The sequence below is a fragment of the Balaenoptera musculus genome, chromosome 3 (genome assembly GCF_009873245.2).
Source record: "Balaenoptera musculus isolate JJ_BM4_2016_0621 chromosome 3, mBalMus1.pri.v3, whole genome shotgun sequence".
Lineage (NCBI taxonomy): Eukaryota > Metazoa > Chordata > Mammalia > Artiodactyla > Balaenopteridae > Balaenoptera > Balaenoptera musculus.
This window is the reverse complement of record NC_045787.1, coordinates 57,914,446-57,927,885: the sequence shown is the minus strand read 5'-3', so window position 1 is coordinate 57,927,885 and position 13,440 is coordinate 57,914,446. Positions and strand designations below refer to the sequence as shown.

At 36.2% G+C, this 13,440-nt stretch overlaps 1 protein-coding gene across 1 annotated transcript in view; it reads left to right on the top strand.

The window, feature by feature from the left end:
• The window catches only part of ANKRD31 (ankyrin repeat domain 31), a 132,115-nt gene that overhangs the window by 82,768 nt on the left and 35,907 nt on the right, over nucleotides 1–13,440 (top strand). The window contains exons 20-21 of the mRNA XM_036849202.1: nucleotides 2,245–2,332; nucleotides 13,336–13,432. Coding sequence (XP_036705097.1) covers nucleotides 2,245–2,332; nucleotides 13,336–13,432 — 185 coding nt within the window. The remainder of the gene's footprint in view (nucleotides 1–2,244; nucleotides 2,333–13,335; nucleotides 13,433–13,440) is intronic.

Genomic DNA, 13,440 nt, shown 5'->3' with positions numbered 1-13,440 from the left:
AATCACCCTATTGTTATTAACTATATGGGTATTTGCTTCAGGAATAATGTATATCATTTTAGATGCTGAGCCACAGAGGAATATAGTGGAGATATAGGAGTTTAATGAAAACCAACTTAAAAAAAAAGAAAAAAAAACTTAAATATGCAGACATTAAAATCATCAAGGGTTTGTCTTTTGTAAATGTAAAATTGTTTTTGAATGTTGAAATTTCCAAACCAAATTGAGGATGGGGGTGGGGGGGCGACTCTATGGCCAGGTGCAAAGGAAGTGAGATGATTTTAGTTTGGTGCTACCTTCTAACACCTTCAGATCACAGCATGTGTAGGCAGCCTCCTTCTCTACCTCCATACAGAATGAGTACAGAAGTAATAAAAAATAATAATGATAATAGTTTGCATTCACCGAGTATTTATTATATGGTAAGCTCTCCTCTAAGTGCTTTATATTAACCCATTTAGTCCTTATAATAATTCTTCTAGGTAGTTTCTATTAATATCATTACCTTCCTCATTACAGATAAGGAAGCTAAAGTAGGAGAGGGTAAGTAACAATCCAGAATTACATTTCTATTAAGTAGCAATGGCAGAATTAAACTCCAGGCAATCTGACTCCAGAGCCTGTGCTCTTAACCACTATGTTTTAATATTCAAAATTGTAAAAGAGATGTCAGAGGCAAAGATGATCCTGCCATAGTAAAAGTTGTAAATCTGGAATAAAATCATAGTGAAGCTTTACAGTAAGTAGAGTATAAACTGTCTATAAGTTGCTTATTCCAAAGACAGATCCTAGGTTAGGAGTGTTTTTTTTTGTTTTTTGTTGTTTTTTTTTTTTTTTTGGTAAGATAAACAAATAGTAATGAAGGACTAAGAAGAGGGATCTTGGAGGGAAAGTTTTACTGGGCCCTCCATGGTAAAATGTGGAGCTGGTATGGAGTGAAAAGTTATGGCCCATGGTGGACAAGACTGAGTGCATCTACAATATGAAACAAAACAGTAAGGGAAGTCAGCACCAAAAGATGTTTTCTTTATCCCAACCTGTAGGTAGAGGCTTAGTCTGGTCACAAATTTAGACCTTTAGTTTGCTTTTCCACATAACTGGATGGTTTTATTATGTGCATTTTCCATATCCCTTGTGGGCACCAAAGTAAAACTTTAGAGCAACGTACTTCACAAGACTTTGAGGACATACATCTTTTAAAAAAGAATGTGTTTTGAGAATATATTAAAGGATACATAGTACGAGTCAGTCCATCAGTTGTCATTTATTGAGCAACAATTGTATATCCAGCAGTGTGGAAACCTATACAAATATGAAAGCCATGCTCCTGCCTACAAGATCTCATTGTTTTGATGGAGGAAATATAATATATAAGACATTATACATGTTAATGCTAATTTCTGTAGCACTGAAATTCTTAAGTAATTCTGAGAAAGAAGAAATCAGTATGGATTAGATTAGTCGGGGTTTTGTGTGTGAGATTGGTTTAATATAATAATAATAAGCAGTATTTATTGAGCTTTTACTTTGTGCTGACACTGTCCTAAACATTTTATATGTGTTACTCAGTTCAGACAAGGAGAGGATAATTAATCTTGCTACAAGCTAATTAACTTGTAGTCACCCAGCTAGGAAGAGATGAAGCCGGAATTCAAACCCAGGCAGTCCAGTTCCAGAGTCCACTCCACAATTCCGTCTCTCATAAGAAAGAGAAAGTTCTGGGCAGAATACATAGAAGGCATTTGAGTCAGGAATATTAATACTGACAAGTATATAAAGAGGTGGTTTTAAATCCCCTTTGTGAGTTTTTGAGAGTGTTTTGTATTTGTAAGACTATGTGTGAAATTTCAGTAGTGTGCAATGATAGTCATAAAGCCTTAAAGTGAACTTGTTGCATATATATGGTCTTTAAATATTATGTGCTGAGTTGTTCTTTTTCTCCCATGCCTATAACAGAAGTCATTGAGAAATTGTGATTCTTTGTATGGTTGCTACTCTTACATTCTGTTTTCCTGGAGCAGATCTGCTACATAAATCAAGATATATTTAAGTTTAATTTTTCCCCAAATATGCAATATATATACAATTAAGTTTAAACAAAGCCTGAGTACATTTGGAACATAAAGGGAAATGAGCATTTTTAGTGGCACTTTCTTTAGCGCTTTTACTGTGCATTTGTCAGTTGCATATCAGAGAAAAACATCTACCTTCTTGTAATGAAGTTTTTAATATTTTATCTGATAGCATCAGACCATCAGTGCCATTCTACAAGATTTAGAAGAAAAACAAGAAAACTTATTAGCGTTTGAAATAAGAACCCCTGAAGATGCAGGTAAATATATACTCATACTCAAGTCTGATTATTTCAATCATCCAAGGTATTGCTATCTCATCTTCTTTTTTGGGGGGGTAGGGTATAAGTATGATTGCATTTTTATGAAGTTCAAGAACAGGCCAAATTAACTTTCTGGTAGAATTCAAAATAGGAGTGCAGTGGGGTTGAAGGTGCCCTCCCCCAAAAATATGTCCACATTCTAAGCCTCAGAATCTGTGAATGTGACTTTTTTTGCAGGGGGGAGAGTCTTTACAGATATAATTAGAGATCTGGAAATGAGATTTGTCTTGGATTTTCCAAATGGGCTCTAAATCCAGTGACAAGTGTCCATATAAGAGACACACAAGAGAGAGACACAGAGAGAAGGAGAAGGCCATGTGAAGATGGAGGCAGAGACTGGAGTGATGCAACCACAAGCCAAGGAATGCCTGGAGCCACCAGAGACTAGAAGAGGCAAGAAGTTTCCTCCCCTAGAGCCTTCAGAGGGAGTACAGTACTGTCAGTACCTTAATTTTGGACTTTACTCTTTGCAGGAGTATGATATCCCTTGAAACCAAAGTAAAATAATATAAAATGAAATCATTTTTTAAAAGTTATAATAAATCTTCAAAGTTAATTCTAAGTTATTGAGTAGACTAAGTATCTTCTCATAGAAGTATTTAGGGCAAGTTTCTCTTTATATAATGCTTATGCTACTGGTGCTTCATTAGGAAGAATTTTTAAAAATATAATTACACATGTTCAAATGCACTAGAAAAACTTCATGTCAGAGGGAACCAGTTCTGAATCGTTTGTGACTTCACTATACATTCCATGTTTGTCGTGTTGCAATTTGATAATAATTACTAAGCCATAAGCCAAATTATTATTTGTCCTGAGTAGGATTTATTTGAAGACTTGTTTGTTTACTTCTTTTATCCTGCATGAAACTTCCCATATTCTGCTCATAAGATAAAAGTACCCTTTGAGATAAAATCAGACACCTTGGGAAGATCCTTGATTTATAACCTTTTTTCTTTTTTTTTGGCATTAATTTACTAAAACATATCTAAATTTTAGAGTTGAAACTCACAAAATTTCAAACATTTAAGGCATTACCAGAAATTATTAGATGTGTGAGAAATAATGTATTAGATAGTATTAATTAAACAATGGATGGTCTGTATTTAATTTTTTGTCCCATATGCTACTTTATTATTTTTTAAATTTTTATTTCATATTGGAGTATAGTTGATTAACAATGTTGTGTTAGTTTCAGATGTATATATAGCAAAGTGATTCAGTTATACATATACACATATCTGTTATTTTTCAAGTTCCTTTTCCATTTAGGTTATTACAGAATATTGAGCAGAGTTCCCTGTGCTATACAGTAGGTCCTTGTTGGTTATCTGTTTTAAATATAGCAGTGTGTATATGTCAATCCCAAACTCCCAGTGTATCCCTCTCCCCCACCCTCTCCCACTGGTAACCATAAGTTTGTTCTCTAAGTCTGTGAGTCTTTTTCTGTATTGTAAATAAGTTCATTTGTATCATTTTTTTTAGATTCCGCATATAAGCGATATCATATGATATTTGTCTTTGTCTAACTTACTTCACTTAGTATGATAATCTCCAGGTCCATCCACGTTGCTGCAAATGGCGGCATTATTTCATTCTTTTTAATGGCTGAGTAATATTCCATTGTATATATGTACCACATCTTCTTTATCATTCATCTGTCGGGCATTTAGGTTGCTGCCATGTCTTGGCTATTGTACACAGCACTGCAGTGAATATTGGGTTGCATGTATCCCTTTGAACCCTGGTTTTCTCCGGATATATGCCCAGGAGTGGGATTGCTGGATCATATGGTAGCTCTATTTTTAGTTTTTTAAGGAACCTCAGTACTGTTCTCCTTAGTGGCTGCACCAATTTACATTCCCACCAACAGTGTAGGAGGGTTCTCTTTTCTCCATACCCTCTCCAGCATTTATTGTTTGTACACTTTCTGGTGATGGCCATTCTGACTGGTGTGAGGTGATGTCTCATTGTAGATGTGATTTGCATTTCTCTAATAATTAGCAATATTGACCATCTCTTTTCATGTGCCTCTTGGCCATCTGTATATATCCTTTGGAGAAATGTTCTTTTTATTTAGTTATTCTGCCCATTTTTTGATTGGGTTATTTTTTGATATAGAGCCTCATGAGCTGTTTGTAAATTTTGAAGATTAATCCCTTTTCGGTCACATCGTTTGCAAGTATTTTCTCCCATTCTGTGAGTTTTTGTTTTGTTTATGGTTTCCTTTGCTGTGCAGAAGCTTTTGAATTTAATTAGGTCCCATTCATTTATTTTTGTTTTTATTTCCATTACTCTAGGAGATGGATCTAAAAAGATAATGCTGCGATTGATATCAAAGAGTGTTCTGCCTGTGTTTTCCTCTAAGAATTTTATAGTATCGAGTCTTACATTTAGGTCCTTAATCCATTTTGAGTTATTTTATCTTTATGGTGTTAAAGAATGTTCTAATTTCATTTTTTTGTATGTAGCTGTCCAGTTTTCCCAGAACCATTTATTGAAGAGACTGTCTTTTCTCCACTGTATAGTCTTGCCTCCTTTGTCTTAGATTAATTGACCATAGGAGTGTGGGTTTATTTCTGGGCTTTCTGTCTTTTTCCATTGATCTATATTTCTGTTTTTGTACCAGTACCATACTGTTTTGATGACCGTAGCTTTGTAGTATAGTCTGAAGCCAGGGAGCCTGATTCCTCCAGCTCCATTTTTCTTTCTCTAGATCACTTTGACTATTCGGGGTCTTTTGTGTCTCCATTGTTCTAGTTCTGTGAAAAATGCCATTGGTAATTTGATAGGGATTTCATTGAATCTGTAGATTGCCTTGGGTTGTATAGTCATTTTGACAATACTGATTCTTCCAATCCAAGAACATGGTATATCTTTCCATCTGTTTGTGTCATATTTGATTTCTTTCATCAGCATCTTACAGTTTTCAGAATACAGGTCTTTTGCCTCCTTAGGTAGGTTTATTCCTAGGTATTTTATTCTTTTTGATGTGATGGTAAATGGGATTGTTTCTTTAATTTCTCTTTCTGATCTTTCATTGTTAGTGTATAGAAATGTTGTATAGTATCATGTCATCTGCAGACGGTGACAGTTTTACTTCTTCTTTTCCAATTTGGATTCCTTTTATTTCTTTTTCTTCTTTGATTGCTGTGGCTAGGACTTCCAATACTATGTTGAATAAAAGTGGTGAGAGTGGACATCCTTGTCTTGTTCCTGATCTAAGAGGAAATGCTTTCAGCTTTTTTCTTTTTTTTTTTTTTTTTGAGTATGATGCTAGCTGTAGATTTGTCATATATGGCCTTTATTATGTTGAGGAATGTTCCCTCTCTGCCCACTTTCTGGAGAGTTTTTATCATAAATGGGTGTTGAATTTTGTCCAGTTTTTCTGCATCTGCTGAGATGATCATATGGTTTTTATTCTTCAATTTGTTGATGTGGTGTTGTATCACACTGATTGATTTGTGGTTATTTTAAAATCCTTGCATCCCTGGGATAAGTCCCACTTGATCATGGTGTATGATCCTTTTAATGTATTGTTGGATTCAATTTGCTAGTATTTTGTTGAGGATTTTTGCATCTATGTTCATCAGTGATATTGGCCAGTAATTTTCTTTCTTTTTGTGGTATCTTTGTCTGGTTTTGGTATCAGGGTGATAGTGTCCTCACAGAATGAGTTTGGGAGTGTTCATTCCTCTGCAATTTTTTGGAATAGTTTCAGAAGGGTGGGTGTTAACTCTTCTCTAAATGTTTGATAGAATTTGCCTGTGAAGCCATCTGGTCCTGGACTTTTGTTTGTTGGGAGCTTTTAAATCACAATTTCAATTTCAGTACTTGTGATTGGTCTGTTCGTATTTTCTCTTTCTTCCTGGTTCAGTCTTGGGAGATTGTACCTTTCTAAGAATTTGTCCATTTCTTCTAGGTTGTCCATTTAATTGGCATATAGTTTATTGTAGTAGTCTTTTGTGATCCTTTGTATCTCTGGGGTGTCCATTGTAACTTCTCCTTTTATATTTCTAATTTTATTGATTTGAGCCCTCTCCCTTTTTTTCTTGATCAGTCCAGCTAAAGGTTTATCAGTTTTGTTTATCTTTTTAAAGAACTTTTTAGTTTCATTGATCTTTTCTATTGTTTTCTTCATCTCTATTTCATTTATTTCTGCTCAGATCTTTATGATTTCTTTCCTTCTACTAACTTTGAGTTTTGTTTGTTCTTCTTTCCCTAGTTGCTTTAGGTGTAAGCTTAGGTTGTTTATTTGAGATTTTTCTTGTTTCCTGAGGTAAGATTGTATTGCTATAAACTTCCCTCTTAGAACTGTTTTTGCTGTGTCCCATAGGTTTTGGATCATCGTGCTTTTGTTTTCATTTGTCTCTAGGTATTCTTTTATTTCCTCTTTGATTTCTTCAGTGATCCACTGGTTGTTTAGTAGTGTATTGTTTAGCTTCCACATGTTCGTGTTTTTTACAGTTTTTTTCTTGTAGTTGATTTCTAATCTCATAGTGTTGTGGTCAGAAAAGTTGCTTGATAGGATTTCCATTTTTTTAAGTTTACGAAGGCTCACTTTGTGGCCCAGCGTGTGATCAGTCCTGGAGAATGTTCCATGTGCACTTGAGAAGAATGCGTATTCTGCTGCTTTTGGACGGAATGCTCCATAATATCAATTAAGTACATCTGGTCTAATGTGTCATCTAAGGCCTGTGTTTTCTTACTGATTTTCTTTCTGGATGATCTGTTCATTGATGAAAGTGGAGTGTTAAAGTCCCCCACTATTATTGTGTTATTGTCAGTTGCTCCTTTTATGGCTGTTAGTATTTGCCTTATATATTGAGGTGCTCCTATGTTGGGTACATATATATTTACAATTGTTATATCTTCTTCTTGGATTGATCCCTTGATCATTATGTAGTGTCCTTTTTTGCCTCTTGTGACGGTCTTTATTTTAAAGTCTATTTTGTCTGATATGAGTATTGCTACTCCAGCTTTCGTTTGATTTCCGTTTGCATGGAATACCTTTTTTCATCCCCTCACTTTCAGTCTGTATGTCCCTAGATCTGAAGTGGGTCTCTTGTAGACAGCATATATATGGTTCTTGTTTTTGTATCCATTCAGCCAGTTTATGTCTTTTGGTTGGGCCGTTTAATCCGTTTTCATTTAAGATAATTATCAACATGTATGTTCCTATTGCCATTTTGTTAATTGTTTCAGATTTGGTTTTCTAGGTCTTTTTTCCTCCCTTACTCTTTTGTTCTCTTCTCTTGTGATTTGATGATTAACTTTAGTGTTGTGTTTGGATTCCTTTTTCTTTTGTGTGTGTGTATCTATTGTAGATTTTTGGTTTGCAGTTACCATGAGGTTTTGATATAGCAGTCTATATATATACAAGATTGTTTTAAATGCTGTTTTTTTTATTTCAAATGCATTTCCAGTATCCTGAATTTGTACTCTCCTCTTCTCACGATTGCTGGTTTTGATATCATATTTGCATGTGGATGATTTCCTACCTTTACTATATGTTTGCCTTTACTGGTGAGCTTTTCCATTCATCATTTTCTCATTTCTAGTTGTGGCCTTTTCTTTTCCACCTAGAGAAGTTCCTTCAGCATTTGTTGCAAAGCTGGTCTGATGGTGCTGAATTCTCTTAGCTTTTGCTTCTCTGTAAAGCTTTTGATTTCTCTGTTGAATCTGAATGAGAGCCTTGCTGGATAGAGTATTCTTGGTTGTAGGTTCTTTCCTTTTATCACTTTAAGTATATTGTGCCACTCCCTTCTGGCCTGCAGGGTTTCTGCTGAGAAAGCAGCTGATAACCTTATGGGAATTCCCTTGTATGTTATTTGTTGTTTTTCTCTTGTAGCTTTTAATATTTTGTCTTTGTTTTTAATTTTTGTCAATTTGATTACTATGTGTCTCACCATGTTTCTCCTTGGGTTTATCCTGCCTGGGACTATCTGTGCTTCCTGGACTTGGGTGACTATTTCCTTTCCCATGTTAGGGAAGTTTTCAGCTGTTATCTCTTTAAATATTTTCTCAGGTCCTTTCTCTCTCTTCTCCTTCTGAGACCCCTGTAATGTGAATGTTGGTGCATTTAGTGTTGTCCCAGAGGTCTGTTAGGCTGTCCTCATTTCCTTTCATTCTTTTTTCTTTATTCTGTTCTGCAGCAGTGATTTCTACCATCTGGCTTCCAGCTCACTTATCCGTTCTTCTGCCTCAGTTATTCTGCTATTGATTCCTTCTAGTGTATTTTTTATTTCAGTTATTGTACTTTTCATCTCTGTTTGTTCTTTAATTCTTCTAGGTCTTTGTTAAACATTTCTTGTATCTTCTCAATCCATGCCTACATTATTTTTTCAAGGTCTTGGATCATCTTTACTATCATTACTCTGAATTCTTTTTCAGATGGATTGCCCATTTCCACTTCACTTAGTTGTTCTTCTGGTGTTTTATCTTGTTCCTTCATCTGGGACATATTCCTTTGCTATCTCATTTTGTCTAACTTTCTGAGATTGCTGTTTCCATTCTGCAGGCTGCAGGGTTATAGTTCTTTTTGCTTCTGCTGTCTGCCCCCCCAGTGGATGAGGCTGTATAAGAGGCTTGTGTAGGCTTCCTGGTAGGAGGGACTGGTTCCTGCCCACTGGTGGGTGGAGCTGGGTGTTGTCCCTCTGGTGGGCGGGCCATGTCAAGGGTGTGTTTAGCCAGCAGCTGTGTGCTCAGGAAGACTTTAAGTAGCCTGTCTGCTGGTGGGTAGAGCTGTGTTCCTGCCCTGTTGGTTGTTTGGCCCAAGGTGTCCCAGCACTGGAGCCCACAGGCTGTTGGGTGGGGCCAGGTCTTGGTGAGAAAATGGCGCCCTCCAGGAGGGCTCATGCCAATGAGTACTACCCAGAACTACTGCCACCAGTGTCTTTGTCCCTGCAGTGAGGCACAGCCACCCCCCACCTCTGCAGGAGACCCTCCAATACTAGCAGGTAGGTCTGGCCCAGGCTCTCATGAAGTCATTGCTTTTTCCCCTGGGTCCTAGTGCACATGAGACCTTGTGTGCACCCTCCAAGAGTGGAGTTTCTGTTTCCCACAGTGCTGTGGAATTCCTGCAATCAAACCCTGCTGGCCTTCAAAGCCAGATTCTCTGGGGCCTCCTCCTCCCATTGCCAAACCCCCAGGCTGGGGAGCCTGACGTGGGGCTCAGAACTTTCACTCCTGTGGGAGAACTTCTGTGGTATAATTTTACAGTTTGTGGGTTGCCCACCTGGCAGGTATGGGATTTGATTTTATCACGATTGCACCCCTCCTACTGTCTCATTGTGGTTTCTTTGTCTTTGTATGTAGGATATCTTTTTTGGTAGGTGTGCTAGATGTGCTGTTTTTACATTCTTTTTTGTCATAGTCATCATTCTTAGTAGTTACATAGTAAATGTTCAATAAATGTTCCATGGTTTACTTAATTTTCCCCTTTTTGTTGAGCATTTAGATTTTTGTAATTTTTTGCTATTACACTACAACACATAGTTTTTTCTGAGTTTAGGATTATCTTCTTAGGAAAAATTAACATAATTGAAATTATTGGGTCAAAAATATATAAACATTTTAAAATCTATTGGTTCATATTGATAAATTGATTTCCTAAAGTATTACATAATAATTTGTACTTCTGCCAACACACATTCGTGTTTGTTTGCCTTTACGCTGCTAATAGCATCAGTATTTTCATTTTAAATAATTTTACGGAAAAAAAAAATTTTACTAGTTTAATAAAAAATATGCGTCGTATTTTCATCTGCCGTATTGATTTTATTAGTGGTACTTTTTCACTAGTTATATTTTCTGTTTCGTAAACTGACTGTTCCTGTTTGTTAATAAATTGGAGCCATTTTATATAATCAAGTTATTGACCCCTTTTCTGCCATAACTGCTGCAAATACTTTTTTCACCTCTTAACTGTCTTTTTATTCATAACATGTTAGTGTGGGCTTAATACAGAAATTCTCAAATTCTGTATAGTAGAATGTATCAGCCTCTTTGCTGTTTCTTTTAATGCTTCTAAGTTTAGAAACTTTCCTCCCCTCCCCACCCCCAGGCTTTGTAACTTAATTTTATTCTGTTATAACCATGATTCTGTTATCACCATGATTATTCTAATCATGATCCCTATTTTTGGTTTCATTGCCCCTTTAGGGGAGGAGAGGTAAGGCAGTAGGACTGTAGAGTTCTTGGCTGGTGATCAAGTCCTGACTGTGGTTGGCGCCATCACTCTTTTACAGTTGTTTAAAACTAAGTTTCTTCAAAACAAAATTTCTGAGGCTGTTCTGAAACTTCTACATAGCTCCCATAATGTGACAGTGCACATTTTTCTTTCCCTGGGCCCTCTCAGTCTCCTCTCAGCTTCTTTTTTTTTCCTGGTGGTCCACCTTACACAGATTGTCACTGTCAGGTACAAACCCTCATAAGCAGGACCACAGGGCAGTCTACACACTGTCTTCAAGATCCTGGCTTCTTGGACCCACTGTTAGAAGGAAGGACAATTAATTCCTAGCACAGTAGCAACTTTCTCCTTGCCGTGCTGTGGAAGCTCCCTGCTTTTCAGGGTCTCAACCTCTAGATGTTCAAGGTCAAAGAGGAAGTCAGTTATGAGTCCATTGTCACCTCAATAGAAAGTCATTACACTCTTAATAGTCCTTTGAGAAACTACCCCTTTAGGCTTGAGGTAAAGGGGAGAAACGCCCTCACCTTTCACTTTTGCTGCTCAGCATAGAGAATCCCACCCAGTTAAGCTACAGCTCTCTAAAGAAACAGCTTTACAAAGTCACCACCTCCATATTCTGACACCTTTTGTATCTTTGATCCAGTTGAGGGATCCAAGAGTAATGAATATTTTTGTACATTTCTTTGTAAATTTTTCTTATTGATGTTTCATATACACTTTGATGTCAAATATTTTTAGTGCCTCAACTGAATTGAGGCAGAAAAAAATGTTCATTTTAAACATTTTATATGTTTTTTTTCCTAAGCATCTTAACTCTGTAATTCAACTGAAATTTCTCTGCCACATACGGTATAAGGATAGAATAGGGCTTTCCCCCATATTACTACCCCATTTGCCTACTCTTATTTGTTGAATAATTCCTCTCATCTTCATTGTTTACAATGCCTTATTATCACATATTAAAATCTTACACATATTAGGGCAATTTCTAGGTTTTCTCTAAGATACCATTGATTAATGTTGTCTCTTTGATAAATAAGTATATAGTATCAAGTTACATGTAAAACATCTTTATATCCATTCTTATAGAAATATATAGACTCTTTTAGGTTACTATGATAATGTTATTTTTACCAGTGGTTTAAAATTCAGTTAGAAAACCCAAATGTAACAGGAGACATAGATAATGTAAATGTTTTTTATTAAAGTGTCAAATCTGCTAAAAATTTATATATAAATTCTTAATTATCATACAAGTTTCTCCCCTTTGTTAGCATATGCATCACATCATGAAACTAATCTTTTGCCATAATAATAGGGAGATAGAAACTAGTCTGGGAACAGACTCTATATCAAATCATTTGTCTGATTTGCAGAGGGAGGTTCTAGAGCAAATTCCAACTATGAACTTCATGTCATTTTTCACCACTGATTTTGTCTAGTTAAATTATCTAGAAAAATATGCGTTGGTCTAAAAAAATTAGGAAAAAGCTTAAGAAACAAAGCCAAAAATGAAATGAATAGCAAGTAGGCTTAAAATAAATAAAATGTATTCATGTAAGCGAAATTTCCTATTTGGGAATCTGGGTTTGGACATAACTGACATTTACATGTAAATCCTTTGAATCTGTGATGGGGGAGGTCATGATGCCTTGGGAAGCAATGGAAGAAAGTAGGAAAAATTTAATTATTATAAAAGTAATTTTATATAGATCAATAAGTGACTGTAGATATCATATAGCCCTATCTAAGTGTTAAGTGTAAAGAACAAAACCTGACAGTGTGGGACTTCCCTGGTGGTGCAGTGGTTAAGAATCCTCCTGCCAATGCAGGGGACACGGGTTCGAGCCCTGGTCCATGGAGATCTCACATGCCACAGAGCAGCTAAGCCCATGCGCCACGACTGCTGAGCCTGTGCTCTAGAGCCCACGAGCCACAACTACTGAGCCTGCATGCCACAACTACTGAAGCCTGCATGCCTAGAGCCCATGCTCTGCAACAAGAGAAGCCACCGCAATGAGAAGCCTGTATACTGCAAGGAAGAGTAGCCCCCACTCGCCACAACTAGAGGAAGCCCATGTGCAGCAATGAAGACCCAATGCAGCCAAAAATAAAAAATAAATTAATAAAAAAAAAGAACTGATAGTGTGACTCTTATTTTTAAGTACATATAATATATATAGTACAAATATAGTATAGAACAATATATTATATAAATATATTTTAAAGTTTACGCACACACACACACACACACACACACACCAAAGTATTAACAGCAATCTCTTTCATGGAGTGAAATATTGAGGAGAAGGAGTGGTTGAGTGGGATAGTCTTTGACTTCTCTTCTCTGTAAACATTCATATTATTTGCATATTTTCTTTACATTGACAATGTATTCCTTTTGTATTTTAAAAAGTAAATAATTTTAACAGACAAAATATTTATCTTCCTATTTATTTTCCTTTACTACCCTCATTTCACAGGTAAGGAAGCTGACCAGAGAGGTCAGTGACTTGTCCAGGTTCACAAAGCTTAGTCAGTGGGGTAGCAGGATTAGAATTCAGTCTGGCCTGCTTCTTCTTAATACCATGTTCTTACTTATACACTTCAGGGTACTTCCATAGAGTGACATAATTCCTAGGGAAATAATGGCTTTTTAATTAACAGTAAGGCTAAGTCCTGTGTGACCAAATTTAACATTTGTTATCTCTCAATTAACTGACTTTTTATTTTATTACCATGTTTCTAGAACAATACATTGATAAGATGTTAGAGATAAAGGAGGTTATGGACAACGTGCTTGCCAAACAGAAGGCAGAAAGGGATGATTTAGCTAAAAAATACAGGTGAGTGA